This window comes from Muntiacus reevesi, chromosome 22 (genome assembly GCF_963930625.1).
Source record: "Muntiacus reevesi chromosome 22, mMunRee1.1, whole genome shotgun sequence".
NCBI lineage: Eukaryota > Metazoa > Chordata > Mammalia > Artiodactyla > Cervidae > Muntiacus > Muntiacus reevesi.
In genome coordinates, this window is record NC_089270.1 from 30,357,335 (window position 1) to 30,382,000 (window position 24,666).

A 24,666-nucleotide genomic window follows, 5' to 3' on the forward strand; every position below is an offset into this window, starting at 1 on the left:
GAATCATCAAGCAAAAAAGAAGAATCAAATCAGCATAATTATAAATGTAAAAGACTAAGTTACAACAGACAACGTGGAAATAAGAAGGATCATAAGAGACTGTTTTGAGCAACTATATGCCAATAAAATGGACAACCTGGAAGAAATGGAGGCAAAAATATGCAATGGGGAAAAGATAGTCTCTTTAATAAGCATCCTGGAAAAAATGGACAGCTACTTATGAAAAAATGAAATTAGAACACTTCTTAACATCATACACAAAGATAAATTCAAAATAGATTGAAGTCATAAATATTAGACCAGAAACTATAAAACTCTTAGAGGAAAACATAGGCAGAACACTCTATAACATAAATTACAGTAATGTCCTCTATGACCCACCTCCCAGAGTAATGGAAATAAAAACAAAAATAAACAAGAGGGACTTAATTAAGCTGAAAGCTTTTCATGGCAAAGGAAAGTATAAACAAGGAGAAAACAATACCTTGGGAGAATGGGAGAAAATAATAGCAAATGAAACAACTGAAAAAGGATTAATTTCCAACATATACAAGCAGCTCATGCAATCAAGGCCAGAAAAATAAACGACCCAATCAAAAAGTGGGCAAAAGACCTAAACAGACATTTCTCCAAAGAAGACATATAGATGGCTAATAAACAAATAAAAATAAGCTCAACATCGCTTGTTACTATATAAATGCAAATCAAAACTAAAATGAAATATCACCTCACACTGGTCAGAATGGACATCATCAAAAAAAATCTACAAACAGTAAATGCTAGTGAGGTTGTCGAGAAAAGAGAACCCTCTTGAACTATTGGTGGGAATGCAAATTGATACAGCCACTATGAAAGAACAATATGGAGATTCCTTAGAAAACTAAGACTAAAATTACCATATGACCCAAAAATCCAACTACTGGACATGTATTCTGAGAAAACTTTAATTGAAAAAAACATATATACCCCAGTGTTCACTGCAGCACTATTTACAGTAACTAGGACATGGAAGTAATCTATGTATCCATCGATGGATGAATAGAAAAACAAACTGTGGCACATATATACAATGGAATATTACTCAGCCGCAAAGAGGAACACATTTGAGTCAGCGCTAAAGATGTGGATGGACCTGGAGCCTATTATATAGCATGAAGTAAGTCAGAAAGAGAGAAACAAATACTGCATATTCACGAATGCATATATGGAATCTAGAAAGATGGTACTGCATCTCAGGGCTGCAGTGGAGATGCAGACATAGAGAACAGATTTATGAACACTGTGGGGAGGGAAGGGAAGGAGAGGGTGGGAAAGAGTAGCATAGAAACATATACACTCCATATGTGAAGTAGATAGCCAGTGGGACTTTCCTGTATGATTCAGGGAACTCAGACTGGGGCTCTATGACAACCTAGAAGGGTGGGGTGTAGTGGGAGTTGGAAGGGAGGCCCAAGAGGGAAGGGACTTAAGTATACCTATGGCTGATTCATGTTGATATGTGGCAGAAACCAACACAATATTGTAAAGCAATTATCCTTCAATTAAAAATAAATAAATTTAAAAAATGAGATTCAACAGAAGTATGATGATGAATGATAGGTCCAGATATTTTTAGTGCATTTCTGGAAAATGGGATTTTTAAATGTTCAGTTCTATTTCTTTCCCAGGCTTCCATTCCACTAAAGACCTTTGATCTGCTTGTCACTAAGCCAGCTGCTGCTCTTGCAGTCTACTGCTGAACACCCATAAAAACGCCCTTTGTATTTAGATCTCTCATTCTCTGTGTGTTAAAGGCCAGTTTTACTCTGTCAAATTTCTGTGTCGTAATAACTCAAGTTACTCAACTTCTTAGTTTCATTCTCTCTTTTCTCCATGATTTGATTGTGCATTAGGTATTTGTATAATCTGGGACAAAGATGACTTCCTCAAAAGATGTCCTGAGAAAAAATCTGAAGCTAATCCATGGCTGTCCCATCACCTATGCGTTCGCTAACAACTGGGAAAAAATTGAACAGTTCCAAAGCAGACCAGATGACATCGTGATAGACACTTATCCCAAATCAGGTGAGTTCTGTGACCTGACAAATGTAGGTCTAACATCAATTTCTGTTTCCTGAAAATCAGCTTCTGTACAAAATTGTTAATATCCTAAATAAAATTAGTACTCCTAACAGTCAGCCTAGCCACCTACCCTGATTATATGAAAATAGACATTTGGGGCATAGAAGGGGAAATTCTACAGAATTAATTTTCTAAGAGACTATATTAAGATGGCAGGCTTCCAACAGGGACCTTCCCCCACATTCAGGTGAAGGTTAAAAAAATGTTCTTTTGCCACAGGTACAACTTGGATCAGTGAAATTGTGGACATGGTTCTACATGATGGGGATATTGAAAAATGTAAGCGTGATGTTATAACTGCTAAAGTTCCAATGTTGGAACTGGCTCTTCCTGGACTAAGGACTTCAGGTAATTTTAAATGTCCTAGGAATTATAATTTTATAGTCACATATTAGTAACATATTAGTTACTGTATCTGTGATTTCCATTCAAGATAAATGGAGTGTATTTGGTAACATGAAATAGAAGCATGCAAGTAGAACAGTAACCAAGGCATACAGAGAAACTGTAGTTTAGTCCATCACATGCACGTCAAGGTATAATAACCAAAGATAAAAGAATTTTGTTATGGAAAATGACTAGAAATCTCACTGATGAAAAAGTTTCTTATCTTTTACTGAGTTCTGCTTTATAAAATTTATCAGATTAAATTTTCAATTTAGAATATTGCTATAATTAAATAAATGTGTGTGTATGCTCTGTCTCTTCAGGCATGTCTGACTCTTTGCGACCCCATGGACTGTAGCCCACCAGGCTCCTCTGTCCAGGGGATTCTCTAGGCAAGAATACTGGAGTGGGTTGCCATGACCTCCTCCAGGGGATCTTCCTGACCTAGGGGTCGAACCCACATTTCTTGGATCTCCTGCATTGCAGGTGGATTCTTTTACTGCTGATCCACTGAGGAAGCTCCAAATAAATAAGTACCAATGCTTTTTAAAATACAAAATTCATTATTAATAAATTTGGCAGTATATGAGTATCCTATATTTTATTGGTAGCCCTATAAGGCTGTTTATAATTTCTCCTATTTAGCCTGGCATTGTATTCCTAAAGCAGCTTAATTCTTTTTTCCTAATCACTGGATGTCTTGGTGGCCAACTGTAGTGTAAAACCTAACAGTTTGGATTTGTATTTTTCTTTTTCATAATCCAAGTGCCTGACATATGCTTTGATTGCCAATGAAGCATCAATTTCAAACAGGCATCTATTTTTAAAAAGGTGATCTCTAATAAATCTTGTTTTTTTTCTTTCTGTGGTTTAAATTTCTGCTTTTATGTTTAAAATTCACCATTAAAACCCTAGGCCTCCCATCCCAGAATAAAATAAAAGCAGAACCCAGGGCCCACTCACTCTCTCTCCACCAACGACCTTGCCGTGTTGCACCAGGTGTGCTATATAATTTCCAGGTCCTGTAAGTAACAACACTTTATTTTTTAAATAAATAAATTTGGTAGATTAATTTCTTAATTTAGGTCCTTGGTGTAATCAAATAAAGAAGTACAATTTCTTAAAATACAAAATTTATTTTTAATCTGATTCATTTTTTCATTGCACAAACATTTATTGAGTGTTTCTAAAGAATTATGCACTGATCTATGGGCTAGATATAAAACAATAAGTAAACTGGATTTTCTGTCCCCAATAAGCTTGCAATAATATTGTGACTTTCAATAAGTAAATAAACTAACAATATATGAATACTACTAGTTTAACACATCCAGAGTAGGGCTCTATGAAAGGGAACATGAGATTTTACTTTAGACTGGATATTTAGTGATCTTAGCTCTGAATGGAGACCTTAAACTTTGTACACAGCTAGAGAAGACATATTTCTGGGAGATGAAGGAGTAGATATGGTGGCCTAGATGCAGAAAAGAGCTGGGTGGCAGTCTGGGGACTAAAAAAACATCACCACCACCAAAAATCAGCAACAATGAAAGATTGAAAAAGTGAGATTTAAGACAATTGAAAACTAGACAGGGACAGATCATGCAGGGCTCATGATTCTTAGGAATATTCAGTGAACTAAGAATCAGCAGACAAGGTGTCCTGTAGGCAAGTGAGAAGGGTTCAAAAGCAAGGACTGGCTCTCGAATGCTGCTAGAAACATGGGATAAGAAGACACTATTATGGTGGTGAATGTATCTATCAGTGTAAAGAGAAGAATTCAGATTCTCTCCCCTACTAGAACTCATTACTTCTACAGTTAGACAAGGATCAACCGAAAAGGTGTGTTCCTCTGTGTGGTTGTCTGAAGTCAGCAAGGAAATGATAAAGCTTGCAACTCAAGGATCATTCTGGGACAAGTAACCCAAATGAGTGCAGAATGAGTTGAGATTCCAGAACCATAGAAAAATATTAAATGAAAAAGTGATAGAATCAAAGTAATAAGGGACAGGGGAATCGGGTAGGGTGGGGAGCCGGTCTGTGAAGCATCACCAGAGAGGGAGTAGGTGAGATCTAGCAGGTGAAGAAGAGTCAACTCACACTCAGATCTATTCTGGAGTCTGAATGTGCATACTTGAGATGTCATTACATATTCCCAACATTCATATTTATGTGTGTAGGAGGATCTTTTAAAGGTCCTTGCATGGCAAAATAATCACAAGACAGAAAAGGCAGAGAAATCTTTCAGTGAAGTTAGGAGACAGAATGAAGCAAGATTTCATTTAGTATATACACAGTGTGTGTGTGTATATATATATACACACATATACATATATATATATATGACTCATAAAGGAGATAATGAAAATGCAGATATAGCAGCTGATGTTCTACAAAGATATCATCTATACTATCAATACAATAGCTGTTGCAAAGCAAAAGTCAATATGAGGTATGATGAAACTCCAAATTGCTAAGGTTGGTATTATTACTCCTCATTTTGGAGGTGAAGAAAGTGAAGCCTTGAAACTCTGGGATACTTTCAGATGCTTTATGATGAATAAGTGAGAAAGTTAGGATTTGAACCCAAAGAGGCTAACAGAGAACCCAAGTTCTTATTCATTAGAAAATACTGGCTCTTAGAATCCACGTTAATGAGGCATGTGATTTGTTCAAAATTTAACAACATTATATACTGCTCAAAAGTATTTCAAAAGGTTGGTTGAGAAATTCAGAAAATGCAGGCTCGTTGGAGACTGTAGTACCTATGTAACCAAACTAAATTTCCTCAGGTTTAGAACAACTGGAGAAGAATCCATCACCCCGGGTTGTGAAAACACATCTGCCAATTGATCTCATTCCTAAATCTTTCTGGGAAAACAACTGCAAGGTATACTCTAAACAGCAAGTCCGTTTTTAACATGACTTTTAACTCTTTCTCACTCACATAGTAAAGTAATTGCTCAAATGCTTTGTTCACCTGTTACCATAAGAAGTGAGCTATATAAGAAAGTGTTTAAATTTTTAAAAACACAGTATGTTTTAGCTTAACATGCATACTCAAAATTTCCAAAATTATGTAGGAACAGAATCCTTATCTCAGCAGAATATTGCTACTACTATTTCCCAGCTGTCCTCAATAGTCTGACCTTCTCTGAAAACTCAACATAAAGTTGTCAATTCTCATTTGTTTGGTAAAATTCTTCAGTGAGACACCTGAGCCTGGGTGTTTGCTTTTGGAAAACTTTTAAATTGGAAACTTTTTTTTTTTTTTTTTCAATATTGTGAAGCTATTCAGATTATCTATCTGGCATTTACTAGCTTGTCACATGTTGGAATCTAAGTTGTTAAATTCTAAGTTGTTGAATTTTGTAATGAAAAGTTGTTTGGAGCAGGAGCTGCATGCCTGGCTGCCCAGGCGCCTGCAGGAGCTCACAGTGCACCGGGGCTGGAATTGGCTGGGCAGAGCGCACAGGCGCGGAGACCACAGACAAAACACCTGCTTGCTCCTGGGCTGCCGCACTCTCAGGCTCTGTCTTGGAGGAGCAAAGAGGCTCAGAAAGATCAAGTGGATTGCTCAAGGTGACACACCAGTGTCACAACGCAGTGCTTGGCTCAGAGCTCAAGTATTTCTGACAGTTGACCCCCTCCTGGCCATGCATTCTTGATTTCATGGAGATTTTCGACTTTGTTGTTAAACTTGGGAGAAATGGTTTGACTCCAGGGCCACAGGACTCAGAATGAGCACCTCGTGAAAGGCTGAGGTGGAGTCTCCTCTACGAAGAAGGACAAGCCTGGTCTCTGATGTCACAGTGGAGAGAAGTTAATTAAAGTAGCTCATTTTCAAATGAAGCCAACTGGACAGAAAAGACCAAGCCCTGAGCCTTTAGAGTGGGAGCACTGACTCCAAGACCATAGACTACCAGAATACTTACTTTAGGGAGTATCAAATAGTGAGAACTCACACAAAGGAAAGCACTTGAATACAAGACCCAGCATCACTCATCCACCAGTAGCACCCTGTGCAGGACACCTCATTTAAACAACAAAGAAAACAAAATTACAAACCCAGTCATCAGCAGACAGGATTACCACCTCATTCAGCCTTGCCCATCAGAGGAAAAACAAACAAAGAAAAACTCAGCAAAAATCTCTCCCTATAATAAGCTTACACAAACCACTGAACCAACCTTAAGAGGGCAGAAACCAAAAGGAAGAAAGAATTCAACCTTGAAGCCTGGGAAAAGGAGACCTCAAACACAATAAGTTAAAACAAAATATGAAAAGGCAGAGAAATACTACACAAATGAAGGAACAAACTAGAAACCAGAAGCCAAAAAGAAAAAAAGAAGAAGAAGAGGAAAAAGAGGAAATAGGCAATAGGAAAGAGAATTCAGAATAATGATAGTAAACATGATCCAAAACCTTGTAAACAAAATGGAGGAAATGCGAGAATCAATTAACAGAGACCTAGAAGAATTAAAGAATAAACATACAAACAACACAATTACTGAAATTAAAAATACTCTAGAAGGATTCAATAGAGGAATATCTGAAGCAGAAGAAGGAATCAGTGAGCTGGAGATAAAATGGTGGAAATAACTTCTGAAGAGCAGAATAAAGTAGAAGGAATAAAAAGAACTGAGGATAGTCTCAGAAACCTCTGGGACAATATCAAACACACCAACTTTCGAAATATAGGCGTCCCAGAAGAAGAAGAGAAAAAGAAAGGATATGAGAAAATGTTTGAAGAGATTATAGTTGAAAATGTCCCCAACATGGAAAAGGAAATAGTCAATCAAGTTCAACAGGTACAAAGAGCCTCATACAGGATAAACCCAAGGAGAAACATGCCAAGACACATACTAATCAAACTAACAAAGACTAAGCACAAAGAAAGAAAAAGATAGTGCTAAGTAATGTCTGACTCTTGTGATCCCACGAACAGTAGCCTGCCAGGCTCCTCTGTCCATGTAATTCTTCAGGCAAGAATACTAGAGTGGGTTGCCATTTCCTTCCCCAGGGGGACTTCCTGACCCAGGAATTGAACTCAAGTCTCCCACATTGCAGGCAGATGCTTTACCAACTAAGCTATGACACAAACACACACACACAAAGAATATTAAAAGCAGCAAGGGAAAAAGAACAAGTAACATACAAAGGAAACCCCAAACACTTAACAGCTGATCTTTTATCAGAAACTCTTCAGACCAGAAGGGAATGGCAGGATATATTCAAAGAACTGAAAGGGAAAAGTCTACAACCAAGATTACTGTACCCAGCGAGGATCTCATTCAAAACTGATGGATAAATAAAAAGCTTTTCAGGCAAGCAAAAGTTAAGAGAAGTCATTACCACCAAACCAGCTTTATAACAAATGTTAAAGGGACATATGTAGTCAAGAAATACAAAAGAAGAAAAACGATCTACAAAATCGACCCTAAACAATTAAGAAAATGGCAATAGGAACATATATATCAATAATTACTTTAAATGTAAATGGATTAAATGCTCCAACCAAAAGACATAGACTGATTGAATGGATACAAAAATAAGACCCATATATATGCTGTCTATAAGAAACCCACTTCAGACTTTGAGACACATATAGACTGAAAGTAAGAGGATGGAAAAATATATTCCATGCAAATGGGAAGCAAAAAGCAGCTGGAGTAGCAATCCTCATGTATGATGAAATAGACCTTAAAATAAAGAAGATTGCAAGAGGTAAGGAAGGACACTGCATAATGATCAAGGGATCAATCCAAGAGGAAGACATAATGATCATAAATATCTATGCACCCAAGAAAGGAGCACCTCAATACATAAGACAAACACTAGCAGACAAAAAAGGATAAATTGACAGTAGCACAGTAATAGTAGGATACTTTAACACTGTACTCACACCAGTGGACAGATCATCAAAACAGAAAATTAATAAGGAAACACAAGTGTTAAATAACACATTAGATGAGATGGATCTCATTTATACCTTCAGGACATTCCATCCAAATGCAGAAGAATACAACTTCTTCTCTAGTGCACATGGAACATTCTCCAGGATAGACCACATCTTGGGTCACAAATCAAACCTCAGTAAATTTAAGAAAATTGAAATTGTATCAAGTATCTTCTCTGACCACAATGCTATCAGGCTAGATATCAATTACAAGAAAAAAAAAACTGCAAAAAGCACAAACACATGGAGATTAAACAACATGTTTCTAAATAATCAATAGGTTACTAAAGAAATCAAAAGGGAAATAAAAAAATTTCTAGAAACAAATGACAATGAAAATACAATAACTCAAAACCTATGGGATGCAACAAAAGCAATTCTAAGAGGGATGTTTATAGCAATACAATTGTACCTCAAGAAACAAAAGAAACACCGAATAAAAATCTAACTTTGCACCTAAAACAACTGGAAAAAGAAGATGAAGAACAACAACAAAAATTAGTAGAAGGAAAGAAATCATGAGGATCAGAGTAGAAATAAGTGAAAAAGACAAAAAACAGTAGTAAAGATTAATAAAACCAAAAGCTAAAAAAGTAAAACCCTAAAAGCTGGTTCTTTGAGAAGATAAACAAAATTGACAAACCTTTAGCCAGACTCATCAAGACAAAAAGAGAGAAGAATCAAACCAACAAAATTAGAAATTAAAAAGGAGGTTTCAACAGACAATGCAGAAATACAAAGGATTATAAAAGACTTTTATGAACAACTATATGGCAATAAAATAGATAACCTGGAAGAAATGGACAGTTTCTTAGAAAAGTTCAATCTTCCAAGACTGAACCAGGAAGAAACAGAAGTATGAACAACCCAATTACAAGCACTGAATTTGAAGCTGTGATTAAAAAAAAAAAAAAATTCAAAAAACAAAAGCTCAGGACCAGATGGCATCACAAGAGAATTCTATCAAACATTTAGAGCAGAGCTAATGCCTATCCTTTTAAAATTCTTTCAGAAAATTGCAGAGAAATGAACACTTCCAAACTCTTCCTACAAGGCCACTATCACCCTGATACCAAAACCAGACAAAGACAACACAAAAAAGAAAATTACAGGCCAATATCACTGATGAACATAGATGTAAAACTTCTCAACAAAATTTTAGCAAACAGAATTCCACAGCATATCAAAAAGCTCATACACCATGATCAAACTGTGTTTATTCCAGGGATGCAAGGATTCTTCTATATATGCAATTCAATCAATGTGATATACCATATTAACAACTTCAAAGATAAAAATCATAATACAATCTCAATAGATGCAGAAAAAGCCTTTGACAAAATTCAGCACCCATTTATGATTAAAACTCTTCAAGAAATGGGCATAGAAAGAACCAATCTCAACAAATAAAGGCCATATATGATAAGCCTACAGCAAACATTATTCTAAATGGTGAAAAACTGAAAGCCTTCCCCCTAAGATCAGAAATAAGACAAGGGTGTTCACTTTTGCCACTATTATTCAACATAGTTCTGGAAGTCCTAGCTACAGCAATCAGAGAAGAAAAATAAATAAAAGGAATCCAGATCAGAAAAGAAGTAAAGCTCTCACTGTTTGCAGATGACATGATACTGTACATAGACAACACTAAAGACAGTATCAGAAAATTGCTAGAGCTAATCAGTGAATTTAACAGTGTTGCAGGATACAAAATCAATGCACAGAAATCACTTGCATTTCCATATACTAACAATGAAAAATCAGAAAGAGAAATTAAGGAATCAATCCCATTCACCATTGCAACAAAAAGAATTAAATATCTTGGAATAAACTTACCTAAGGAGACAAAAGAACTGTACACAGAAAATTATAAGACACTAATGAAAGAAATCAAAGATGACATAAACAGATGGAAGGATATTCCCTGTTCCTGGGTAGGAAGAATCAATATTGTGAAAATGACTATACTACCAAATACAACCTACAGATTCAATGTAATTCCTATCAAATTACCAATGGAATTTTTCACAGAACAAGAACAAAAAATTTCACAATTCATATGCAAACACAAAAGACCCTGAATAGCCAAAGCAGTCTTGAGAAAGAAAAATGGAGCTGGAGGACTCAACCTTCCTGACTTCAGTTTATACTGCAAAGCTACAGTCATCAAGACAGTATGGTACTGTCACAAAAACAGAAGTATAGACCAATGGAATAAGATAGAAAGCCCAGAAATAAACCCATGCACCTACGGGTACCTTATTTTTGACAAAGGAGGCAAGAATATACAATGGGGCAAAGACAGGCTCTCCAGTAAATGGTGCTGGGAAAACTAGACAGCTACATGTAAAAGAATGCAATTAGAATACTTCCTAACACCATACACAAAGCTAAACTCAAAATGGATTAAAGACCTAAAAATGTAAGACCAGAAACTATAAAACTCTTAGAGGAAAACATAGGCAGAACACTCGATGATGTAAATCAAAGCAGATCCTCTATGACCCACCTCCTAGAGTATTGGAAATAAAAATAAAAGTAAACAAATGGGGCCTGATTAAACTTAAAAGCTTTTGCACAGCAAAGGAAACTATAAGCGAGGTGAAAGATAACCCTCAGAGCTGGAGAAAATAACAGCAAATGAAAAAACTAACAAAGGATTAATTTCCAAAATATATAAGCAGTTCATACAACTCAATACCAGAAAAGCACACAACCCAATCAAAAAGTGGGAAAAAGACCTAAACAGAAATTTCTCCAAAGAAGACATACAGATGGCTAACAAACTCATGAAAAGATGCTCAACAACACTCATTATTAGATAATTACAAATCAAAACTATAATGAGATATCACTTCACACTGGTCAGAAAGGTCATCATCAAGAAGTCTACAAACAATAAATGGTGGAGAAAGTGTGGAGAGAAGGGAATGCTCTTGCACTGTTGGTGAGAATGTAAATTGATACAGTCACTATGGAAGACAGTATGGAGATTCCTTAAAAAACTAGGAATAGAACCACCATATGACTCAGCCGTCCCACTCCTAGGCATATACCCTGGGAAAACCAAAATTGAAAGAGACCCATGTATCCCATTGGTCATTGCAGCACTATTCACAATAGCTAAAACATGGAAATAACCTAGATGTCCATCGACAGATGAATGGGTAAAGAAATTGTGGTACATATACACAATGAAATATTATTACTCAGCCATAAAAAGTCAGTTCTAATGAGTTGGATGAACCTAGAACCTATTATACAGAGTGAAGTAAGTCAGAAAGAGAAAGATAAATATCATATTCTATTATACAGAGTGAAGTAAGTCAGAAAGAGAAAGATAAATATCATATTCTAACACATATATACCGAATCTAGAAAAATGGTACTGAAGAGTTTATTTACAGGACAACAATGGAGAAACAGACATAGAGAACAGACTTATGGACAATGGGGAGAGAGGAGGAGAGGGTGAGATATATGGAAAGAGTAACATGGAAACTTACATTACCATATGTAAAATAGATAGCCAACGGGAATTTGCCGTATGGCTCAGGAAACTCAAACAGGGGCTCTGTATCAACCTGGAGGCATGGGATGGGTAAGGAGGGAGGTTCAAACGGGAGGGGATGTATGTATACCTATGGCTGATTCTGGAGAAGGAAATGGCAACCCACTCCAGTATCCTTACCTGGAAAATCTCATGAATAGAGGAGCCTAGTGGGCTGCAGTACTTGGGGTTGCAAAGAGTCGGGCACGACTGAGCGACTAACACTTACTTATGGCTGACTCATGTTGAGGTTTGACAGAAAACAACAAAATTATGTAAAGAAATTATCCTTCAATAAAAAGTAAATTAAAAAAAAGAAAAGTAAAAATACTCCCTCATTCCTTAACAGACTTTATTTTCTACAGTAATTTTATTTTTAAAGAATTTTAGATTGATAGCAAAATTGAAAGGAAGTTAGAGATTTTCCACATATCTCTTGTACCTGCATATCCAAAGACTTCTTATTATCAGTAACTTATGTCCTCTCTATTTTGTCAGTCTTGGTAGATATTTATCAATTTTGTTGATTTTTTTTAAGAAAGATCCAACTTTTTCTTTTCTATTAATTTTCTTAATAGTTCGCTGTTTTTAATTTCATGGATTTAAAATATGTTTTTTTACATGCATACTGTATGTTACTTTTTTTCTTAAATAAAATATCATGCATTTGATTTTCTTCATCCTCCCCCTACAGATCATTTATCTGGCTCGAAATGCCAAGGATGTTGCTGTCTCATTTTACCACTTTGACTTAATGAATAATTTGCAGCCTCTTCCTGGAACCTGGGGAGAATATCTAGAGAAATTCTTGACTGGAAATGGTAGGATGGCCTTAGCTAAAAATTAATGTCATTAAAAAATATTTTTAATAATACTAACCATTATAAGTATGAATTTCCCTTTCAAAACACTTCTTTTTCCAAATCAGTAACAAGTATATTAAAAAATCATTTCAAATTAAAGCAAGTGCATTTAATATTTTGCTATGACATTCAATATATAACCTGGTATTAAACATCAGCTTAATGAAAATATTCTCAAACCTCTTTTCAGTCACTAAAACCCATTCTAAGTTCCTACTCACAACAGAAATTTATTTGCCCAAATCATTAGTTAGATCTTTTATACATATATTTACAGTAGTTAGATAAATAAGTGATATGAGTACTTCATAAAAGAATAGTTTTCTTCTGCATGTGGCCAAGTGTAACCTATTGGAGGTCAATGTGTTTCCTTTTGAAATGTTTCTTTTGTAATTAATATATTTAAAAATCTGAAATTTGTGCATCCATAAGTAGCTGATTATATATACTTGTTCACATAGACTTTATAGTTTTAGTTCCTTTATTACTAAATTCCACAAAATATTTGTATAATTTGACTTATTTTTCACAAACAAATCTTTAATTTGATAAATGTTTATGGAAATAAGCTGTTTTTCTTGTTTTAGTGGCCTATGGTTCCTGGTTTAATCATGTTAAAAGTTGGTGGAAGAAAAAGGAAGAACACCCAATACTTTTCTTATTCTATGAAGATATGAAAGAGGTAAAATAGTAGAAATACATTGTAGATAATTCCTCAACTACATCCTGGAGCAAAAGGATTAATAGTTTTATCAATTAATCTATGGAGTTCAAATGATATAACTGCTTTGCCTATTTTCCATGTCTGTTTACCCAGATCTTGCTAAGATTTTCAATAAATCTGTGAAATCAGTGACATTTTTATCCTCTTATCCTTTTTAATCATTGTGTTTCTCTTGAGCACCTTTCTTTTCAAATTTGTCTCCTTCATTAAATGGGTTATCATTCTGTTTGTCATGGTTTTCCTGTGAATCTCTATCATTTAGTCATCTTTTTTTTTGAACTCTTTGTTATGGATTGATGATCATATCTATGCCCACTGTTGCCAAAACTATGTGCTAATTACCCACCAAAAACTCCATTTTAACTTCTAACCTGAATTCAGATCCTTGTTTTTCTTAAGATGACCCTCAAATTTAACAAGCTGAAAATTAACTCATCTTGCTTCTCTCTCTCTCCAATAGGTAATCCTTTTCTTTTATTCTGTCTTTTGGTTAATGATGTTTGGTTGTTCATTCAGTGTTGAAAGTTTGAAAGTAAATTGTCCTCATTGACTTTCATGCAGTGAATATGGTTCCATTTTCTCCTGAACATCCCATTGGTTCACATGCCCTACCTATTATATCTTAAGTGTGCCCCTCTCTTTTACATTCTTCTTGTTAGTTCAGGGATTCATAAAGATTTTTCTAGTCTCCCACATGAACTAGTATTAGCCTAGAGACTATTGCAAAGTTCCAGGCCTATCCTCAGGCTATTTTATTTCATTAGGAAATACACACATGCACACACACACACACACACATACGCACACACACAAACATGGAAACCAAGCTTATCTAGTTGTAAAAGCCTGAACATGCAAATAAGGATATCTTGTAGAATTTCAGATTCTTGGTGGAAGGCATATCTATCTTTCTTGTAACTGCATCCACAGTACTTACAACACCTACCACTAGGTCACTTATTGTATGCATAAGTGATTACTTGAATGAATGAATGAGCAGTGGTTATAAACATTTGTGTGTGTGTGTGTGTGTTAGTTGCTTAGTCGTGCCCAACTCTCTGCAACCCCATAGCCTGCAGGCCACCAGGTCCCTCTCTCCACGGGATTCTCCAGGCAAGAACAATGGAGTGGGTTGCCATTTCCTTCTCCAAAAAGAACTATAGAAAGAAAGTGAAGTCGCTTAGTCGTGTCTGACACTTTGTGACCCCATAGACTGTAGCCTACCATCCATGGAATTTTTCAGGCAAGAGTACTGGAGTGGCTTACCATTTCCTTCTCCTTACAAATATCTGAGTAACATCAATAAAGAACCTGCCTGCAATGCGGAGACTCTATTTTAATCCTTGGATTGGGAAGATCCTCTGGAGAAGGGAATGGCAACCCACCCTGGTATTCTTGCCTAGAAAATTGCACAGACAGAGGAGACTGGTGGGCTACAGTCCACGGGGTCGCAAAGAGTTGGACAGGACTGAGTGAGGAACACTTTCACTTTTTTTGTTTTGATCCTACTCAGCACAGAAACCTTACCTTATGTAAAATCTCTCTTGTTGCATGTATTTCTGAGAAACTCTCAGGGCATTTCTCATGTCTTATCAGTAAGAGTCCTTTTCTACTCTGCCCAGGCTCTCACTCTCTATCACACTTACTTGTAGCTCATAGAGAATCTGTGATCTAAACATTACCATTGCCACTTTATGACAATTTGCTGGCAACACAATAGACAGCTGTAAAATTAGAGTGGTTTTAGGAAACCGCTTTTAAAAAGTGGTGCTCTCCGTTGAGTGTTTGGTTAATCAGAATTAAGTTATAAGTTCTTCATAAGACAGAAAACTCTCCTTCTGTGCCAACTATTTCTTTTTATTTTCTGGAGACCAAAGTAGAACTTATTTACTTTATGAAGAAAGCAAATTTAACTTCTGGATGTAGTTCTTTTTCTCCATAGGATAAACAAAATAATACATTTCCTAGGCTGAGCTGGTATCCAAATTCTGAGTCAGACATCATGCTGCTCCCCACATGACACACTTGTGTCAAATATTTCTCTCCTTATTCATTGAAAATGCCTTTTTCAGATCAGTTTATGCATATTGATTTGCAGTCTGGCCTAATCAGTTCTATAAGAATATCCTGGTATTTTGCATCTCACTCAAACTTACTATACATTAAACTTATTAGACAATATTTTTTCCTATCATAGTTATATTTTAGGCAATGTTATAGAAATGGTTTTCATATAAAAACACTAATAGGACAAAATTATAAGTATAGATCAAGAATAAAATTCAGAGAGAAGCCTAGTAATTTACATCAGGTTTATGAATGCATAAATTCTCAAACTCTCAATCAATGAGGTGAAAAAGAAGTAGAAGCCAGCACTCTCTGCTTTAACTTCTGCTTGTCTATAAATTAGCATCGTCACTGATACTTTGGCAGTTTCCAAATTATTCTTCAAACACTGTAAATATGTAACAGAAATTGCTCTATATTTGTTTGCCTGTCCATATGTTTTTTTCTGTTTTCACTAACTTTTCTCTTACTCTTTTCTCCACTATCATCATTTCTGACATTTAAGTCACATTAACCCCTGGCACCCCATTAATAGCCATCTCAGGGTTCTCTCATCAAGGTCTGATACATAAAATATTGTCAGAACTTCCATTATAGGAAACTCTTTACCAAAACATACACATGCAAACACATTCAACACACACACACACACACACACACACACACACACTCAACATACACAGAGTTAATAAGACACATTATTAAAGAGTTGTGCCCCTACTACATAACAGATACAATCCAAATCCTTCAGCAGGACATCCAACGATGTTCTAAATTTTATCCCAATTCATCTTTCCTGCCTCATAGCTTCTCTCAATCCTATGAACTCAACCCTAACTCCATTCACTTTTCTTTTTTCTCACTTGAACACAGTGAGTTGATGCTTCCAAGAGTTATATTTTCTTTACTGGAAATTTATTCTCCAACTGCTCAGGAGACTGCATCTTGGTAAACTCTGACACATCTTTCTAAATTAAGCTTAGATATTAATCCCTTCAAAATCTTTCTAGACATATCTATATAGATTTTTGCTTAGCTCCCTAAAAAGTTACAGATGTTAAGTTAATGCCATTAGAATTTGAAAAGTTATTTATTTTTCAGATTTTTTTTCTTCTTATTCTCAATGACTAGTGAGTAATTTGGGTCTTGCTATCTTTACAACTTCACTGGAATTTGTTTTTAATAATTTACATCCAAGCAAGATTTCATCAGTGTTTATAACTTTAAAAAATATCTGCAGTTTCCCCTGAATTTATTATAGTATTTTTATTAAATATTATTATAAACAAGAAACCAATTTGGAGGAGTAATAGAAAAATAAATTCAGAATAAAGATACTGGGTCCCTAAAACATTCAGTTTTCAAATTTAACTGCAAATGAGCTTAAAATTTTTGCTACAACCTGTTTTACTAAATGCTATTAATAATTATGTTAAGGTTTGTTATTATTGTACTTTGAATGAAAAATAAGACTTAGTATAAGCAAATATTTCTACTCTACCTTCACTAAACATAAATTATTGTTCTTTTGTCATTTTCATGATTTTTTTCACACTATTTTAATGATTTATTGTTTACCATTTTCTTGGGTGTATCTCTACCCTGTTGATAGAATCCAAAGCAAGAAATCAAGAAGGTTGTCCAATTTCTAGAGAAAAACCTGGATGATGAGATCTTGGATAAGATAATCCATCACACATCATTTGAAATGATGAAGGACAACCCTCTAGTGAATTATACACATCTACCAAGTGAAGTGATGGACCACAGCAAGTCCTCATTTATGCGCAAAGGTTACTATTTTCTGAGTTTATTTTTCCTTTTTGCTTTCTTATGAATTGCTCTGAAATGAGGGTTAGCTTTGTAATCTCTACCAAGTTACTTAGCCAGTTTGGGACTCAATTTTTTCATCTGTAAAATAAGGACACTAAAACTACCCACCATAAAAGTTGCTGAGTTAGATTAGAAATTATTAAAGAAAATAATGCATGTAGACCTGTTATTGGAATACCTTGAGTACCTAATAATCTTTCTCCCTTTCTTTACGACCCTGCAAAAAGGGAGTGGTTTTGTCACTTCTGATGTGAGTCATTCTGTAATTTTTTATTCTAAAAACTTAAATCTTTGTTTAAATTGGCACAGACCTCCTCCTTCTTCCCAGCAATAAATTAATGTCAGTCAGTGTAGTACCATCTCTATAGACTCATTATCATTAGAAAGCAGTGGTCATTTTGTTAAGAAGGATCCACAAAGAGAAAGGACATGTGGGAAGTTTTTTTTCCCTAAAAATGCTATCTGAATTATGTTAATGGTAAACATGGAATCTAAAGTTAACTTAAGATGACAATAGAGAAATATGACATTCATTGTCAAAATACAGCTCTATTTCAGTAAGTCAAGTATTATAAATTGTGGGTTATCATATGTGGTTTGGGTCAAAAATGCGTTATTATCTTAAATGTGAGAATTTATCCACCTAGTCATGTCACCCTATCTTTTCAATATTCTTTACTGAACTGGAGATAAAATTTCAGTTGTTGTGCCTGAAAGTAAACATAACCTGGGATATGAACATGTGGATTAAGACCCTCAATTCTGAAAGTATTATATGATTACAGATTTTTCTAACACATTTTTCTCTGTACCTTAGTGTACACCTAGTGTTTTCAAATTAAGTTTTTTTTTTTTTAAATTTTCAAAACAATACTTAAAAATTGAGCTCTAGTATAAGAGGTCAAGGCTAATTTTTCATTGTAAATGGTGTATTACAAGTTTGAACAAAGAAGATTGATACAACACAGCACACAACAACACACACATGTTTTCCTGGTGGAAGAAACAGAGGAAAAAACCACCAAAAACTTTATTAATTAAACAAGGCAAATTTTTGTTATACCAGATCATTGAATGTAACTTCCAAGAGAGCTTTCTCCCAGTAATGAAAATTGATGCCATTGGATGATATCTCATTAGGGTATAGAAATAACCTCAGTATCTGGATTCCACGGTTTCTACAACTTCAAAGGAAGAGAGTACATAAGAAAGACACTCTTTCCACCCCCCTGGGAGTAGTGAAGGACACAACTTTTGTGGTCAGATTGCTCTGGAGTTTATCCAGTCTATGCCATTCCTTGAATCTTTGACGTTGTATACACTAATAAATCTGCCAAAGTTCTGGTTACATCACTGATAAAATGGAGAAAAGAATAACATCTGAAGCACAAGCTTTGGGGGAAGATTTTCATAGAAGATATGTAAGCTTGCATTGTATTTTTTTCTGACCAAAAATTATATACACAAAAGTAGGAAGTTATATTATCTTGCAGTTTAGTATGTTCTTATCTAATATAACATCTATTCATTTATTTATTCATTCCTTCAATAACACTTAAAAGATATCTTTTATTTGCTAGTTAATATTTAAGAAAAGGTCTTCATGAACAACTATATGCATATCATATTCTCTAGAATGTAAATAACACATATATACTCAAGAAGCTCATATTGTAATGCTAGAGAATGGATATTGGAAAATTCTCAAAAGTGAAGTATGAACAAAGGGCTAAGAACAGTTTTGAAGGATTCCACTCTGGATAATCAAGGTCATAGTTTGGTCACACAATATTAATGATGATAGGGAGATGATAAAGTCCAATGTTTATGCTTATGTCCCAAACTGCAACAAAACAGAAAATCTTGGGATTTGGCCAGAATTTATTTTATAAAAAATTTTTTATGCTTCCTCACTCTTGTGAAGCAAATGTGTTTGTGTATATAATATTTATACTCAAAATAGAAGATTATAGAAGATTATTAGAATAATTTATATATGATTCTTTATTGTTTAAATATACACTTCCTCTTTTCAATGACATCTTTAGAGGTGTACTATCCCAAATATGAACTACCTTCACATACATTCCAAAGAACTATCAACATCTGGTGAAAATAGAATAAAGTATAATAACCAGGGAAACAATCTTGTGTATGGGGATGTCTCTTGTTAAAAATGATTTAAAATCTTCATGAAGCCATCATGGTTTAATAAGACTTGCAATTCAATGTGATTGTATTTATTTATTTTTAAATTTTACTTATTTTTGGTTGCACTGGGTCCTCATTGCTGCACATGGGCTTTCTCCAGTTTTGGCAACTGGGGGCCTCTCTCCAGTTGCGCAGTACAGGCTTCTCTTTGTGGTGGCTCCTCTTGTGCAGATGACAGGCTCTAGGTCATGTATGCTCAGTAGCTGTGGCATCCAAGCTCAGTAGTTGCAGCTCATGGGCTCTAGAGCATGAACTCAGTAGTTGTGGTGCATGGGCTTGGTTGCCCCATGGCATATGGGATCTTCCTGGATCAGGGTCAGAACCCATGTCCCCTTAATTTGCAGGCAGATTCTTAACCACTGGGCCACCAGGGAAGTTCAATTTAATGTTAAATAAAATGCAAAAGTAATGTTTTCCTCCAAACACATTAGCAGTACATTAAAAGTATATTTCTCAAATAAATAGTTTTAAGCATCCAAGAATAAAAGATTAAATGGAAATATATATCCCAACAGTTTCACTTCTATAAAAATTGTTCAGTGATTCTATATGTTTGATTTTAATGCTATTCTTCTCCTCTAAAATTAAAATAAGATGTATCTAGTGAGTTCAGGGAACACAAGAGTCATCCAAATATCCTAACACCTGCATTTATTATTTCTGGGAAATTATCAACTTTCTGTTTCACAGTTTGACTCTACTCATGGCCAGTTCTTTGTACAGTTTCCAAAAGCAACTCATGAAAGATTGTAAAATATTCCCTGATCATTGATTCAGTGACCAGTGGTAACCCCATCATCTGGGACAATTAGAAACACTAAAATAATCTCTTTAGGAAATTATTCTACAGCTGCAAATTTAGACAAGAAAACTAACCCTTTTTATAATGTTTCTTTAAACCAGAGTCTGCTTAATTATGAACATGTCAAAGTGTCAGTCACTCAGTTGTGTCCAACTCTTTGTGACTCCATGGACTGTAGTCCACCTCTGTCCATGGGATTCTCCAGGCAAGACTACTGGAGTGGGTGGCCATTCCCACTCCAGGGGATCTTCCTGACCCAGGGATCGAACCTGGGTCTCCTGCATTGCAGGCAGATTGTTTACCATCTGAGTCACCAGCGAAGACTATTGTTTATTTATATATAGATGGAGGTAATTACCAATAAAAGAAGAAATGAATTTTAAGGTATTCAAATACAAGGAAAGGCTTCCTTTAAGCTCTTTCAGTCTTTTCTTTTGGTATACAATGGCTTTTCCTTCATAAAGAAAATATTTTATTCATTCACGTGTTTTCTTATTTGTAATTTTTAGGGATTGCAGGTGACTGGAAGAATTATTTCACAGTGGCCCAAAATGAGAAATTTGATGCCATTTATAAGAAGGAAATGTCTGAGACTGAACTTCAGTTCCGTACAGAGATTTAAGGAACCTAAATTGAAAATCTGAAGAAAAAAGTCTGATCTGCAGTTTGGTGAAATAAGGACAGCTAGGGTTTAAATTGGGCAATTGAATGGTTTTATAAAGGAAAAAAAGATGTGCTTCTAAGCTTTGATTTTTCGGTGTGGTTAATCAGGTCCTCACTCACTCTGAGAGAGTCCCTAAAACAAGAACCAACTGTTACCTTTTCATAAACTGTTCCTGCCTTTTCCTTGTGGTTTAAAATGAAGTTCTACTCCCTACTAACATGGCTCAAGAAATGCTGCTTTAACACTGGTACTATGTCTCCTAGCTCTGCCCCAATTTCCCTTTCCTGAAAATTTGACCCAGGACACTTTGTGCCTTTACTGTCTGTCTTCGGGATTTCACATTGTTCCGTGAGTCTTAGCTCATCTGGCCTTGCCTCTCTTGCAATTATATGATTCATGTCTCAGATAGTATGGTTCAGGTTTAGGAAATGTTGTTTCTATACCTAATTTCTGTTTTTCCAAATTTCTAAATTCTGAGTATGTAATTTTCAAGTCTCCAAAGATGAAAGATCATCATTAGTCTCCCTACGGCTACTCCTTGGGAATAGGAGCTCTGCTCTGAGCACCTAAGCTGAGGGCTGGAACCTACTTCCTATGGAGAGTTCTTCCAGAATTCAACAGCTTCCTATGATTCCTGAGAATTTCCTATTGCCATGATATGGTTACATTTGGGAGCATCTTGGTTTCTTCATCTTGTATCTGAATAGATGTGAATCCCTTAATAATACTTTCAATATTTTAGATATAATCATATCTACCATTAAAACTTTCCCAATCTGGTGCCTGCAAAAGATTGTCTAGGCTGAATGTCCACCACACCTTCCCAATCCAATGTCTTTTCCACCCATTTTTCTACTCTTAGGTCTATCTGTTGGTCTCTTTGATGGATTTTTCCTTGGAATATAAGTCTTTTAGTAAATATGTGTAAGTTTTAAGGTAAACTTTTACAAGAGATGTCTCATTACAAGAGATCTCTTATATCTAAGAGATATATTAGCATTCTTTTATTTTTAATTGAACATAGCTGATTTACAATATTATGTTAGTTTCAGATATATAGCATTGTGAGTCAATTTTTTATAGACTGTACCCCATTTAAAGCTATTGCAAAATAAAGACTATATCTCTCTGTGCTGCAGAATACAACCTTGTTGCTTATTTATTTTACACATCGTAGTTTGTATAGTTTAAATACATACCACTATTTTGTCTGTCCATACTTCCCTCTCCTGGTAACCACCAGTTTGTTCTCTATATCTCTGAATCTGTTTCTGTTATGTTATAGTCTTTTGTTTTACTTTGTAGATTCCACTCACGAGGGATGACATAGAGTATGTGTCTTTCTCTGTCTAACTCATTTCACTAAGCATAATGCTCTCTAAGTGTATTTACACTATTGCAAATGTCAGAATTTCATTGCTTCTACGACTCAGTACTATTCCATTGCTTCTACTACTCAGTACTATTCGTACCACGCAGTACGACTGAGGCATATGACTCAGTGCTAATAAACATGGAATATTTATCCATTCATCATCTTATTTACACACTCATCAGTGGAAGAACACAGGTTGTGTCCACATCTCACGTATTATAAACGCTGCTACAAACATTGGGGTGTGTGTATCTTTCAAATTAGTGCTTTTGTTTTCTTTGGATTTATAACCAACAGTGGGATTCCTGGATCACATGGGCCTTCTATCTTTAGTTTTCTGAGTAACCTCTATACTGTTTTGCATAGAGTCTGTGCCAGTTTATTTTCCCACCAAAAGTGTATACTAAGGTTCCCCTTTCTCCTCATGCTCATCAAAACTTGTTATTTCTAGTCTTTTAAATGATAGCCTTTCTGACAAGTGTGAGATATCTTCTTGTGTTTTTTGTTTCTGATGATTAGCAATGTTGGACTTAAAAAAAAATCTTTTTATTATTTATTCGTTATTTTTTAAAATTTTGGCTGCTCTGGGTTTTAAATCTTGATTATTGTGCTTGGTTGTGCTTTTTGTTACAGCATACAGACAGCATACAACTTTCTCTAGGTGTGGTGAATAACTTGTACTAGAAAGCAGGTTCTTTGCCCCTGGACTACCAAGGACATACCTGTTGAGCTTTTTCTTTTCCTTTTCCTGTTGGAATTCAATATATCTTTTTTGGAAAAATGTCTGTTCAGGTCTTCTGCCATTTTTGATTCAGTTCTTCTTTTTTTTTTTGATACTGAGTTGTATCTGTGTGTATATTTTGGATATTAATCCCTTATTGGTCATAAAATTTGGAAATATTTTCTCCCATCCTCCCAGTAGGTTGTCTTGTCTTTTCATTTTATCTATGCTTTCCTTTGCTGTACAAAATTTTTTAAGTTTAATTAGGTCCCATTTACTTATTTTTGTTTCGACAGAACCAAACATATCAGTATATATATAACTTCTACAGATTCTGTCAGTGTTTTGCCTGTATTTTCTTCTAAGAGTTTTATGGTTTCAGGTCTTACATTTAAGTCTTTGGAAGGAAATCACAGTCTGTAGGTCACACTTAATAAGCAGGAAGTAACACTTTATTTACCTAAAAGTGAGGTATCTACAGAAATTAAAATCTATCTATGTGAGGGGTTTTTAAATTCTCAATCACTTATTAATGATTTATTCAAATCATTAAGGACTCCTATTATACTTTCGGTTATGTCACTAATACTATATTTCCTTGCTCAAATTGTTCCAGTTTGTTTGTTGGGAGCTCTTTTAGTTGGTTTCAGAATACTTTAGACATATTCCCATTATTGTAGAGATTTTTTTTTATTCATTTATTTGTTTTGAGCATTGTATTAATGTCTGGCACTGTGAAATGCTTCAGGGTCATCTTATGTATTCTGTGTCTTAATTGTAGAATCAGCCATTTCTCTAAGAAGCTCTAGTTCCCTTTTTTGGAGAATTAATAAAAATTAAGCTTTTGGTTCTAGATGTGTTTATTATTTATCTGTTGTCATTGACCCTAAGCCCTCTCAGCTAACAGAACAAAGAGTTTGATGTGTGTATACTGTGTATATTTATAAATGTTTCTATAGGTAGCTATCTGTATCATTATTAAGTAAAACAGAGTTCACACTGATGTCTCCAACAGTAATCCTTTAGGGATCATAATTATTATTATATATTATATTTTACTGCAATTTTTATTGATCATTTATTAAAAAAAATATATTGAAGTATAGTTGATTATGGAGAAGGAAATGGCAACCCACTCCAGTATTCTTGCCTGGGAAATTCCATTAACAGGAGTCTGGCAGGCTACAGTCCATGGGAGTCACAAAGGAGTTGGACATGACTGAGTGACTAAACAAGAGCAATAACATAGTTGATTCACAAAGTTGTATTAGTTTCAGGCATACAGCAAATTGAATCAGTTGTACATATACATGTATCCTTTTAAAAATTCTTTTTCCATTTAGGTTATTATAGAAAACTGAGTAGAATTCCTTATACTATACAGTAGAT

At 35.0% G+C, this 24,666-nt stretch overlaps 1 protein-coding gene across 1 annotated transcript; it reads left to right on the top strand.

Annotated features, from left to right (window-relative positions):
* Window positions 1-1,916: 1,916 nt before the first annotated feature.
* SULT1B1 (sulfotransferase family 1B member 1) lies at window positions 1,917-22,091 on the top strand. Its single transcript, XM_065914320.1, has 7 exons — window positions 1,917-2,064; window positions 2,341-2,469; window positions 5,301-5,398; window positions 12,712-12,838; window positions 13,468-13,562; window positions 17,284-17,464; window positions 21,027-22,091. Exons 1-7 carry the CDS (start codon window positions 1,917-1,919, stop codon window positions 21,137-21,139), a joined length of 891 nt encoding a protein of 296 aa, XP_065770392.1. The 3' UTR covers window positions 21,140-22,091.
* The last annotated feature ends 2,575 nt before the right edge of the window (window positions 22,092-24,666 follow it).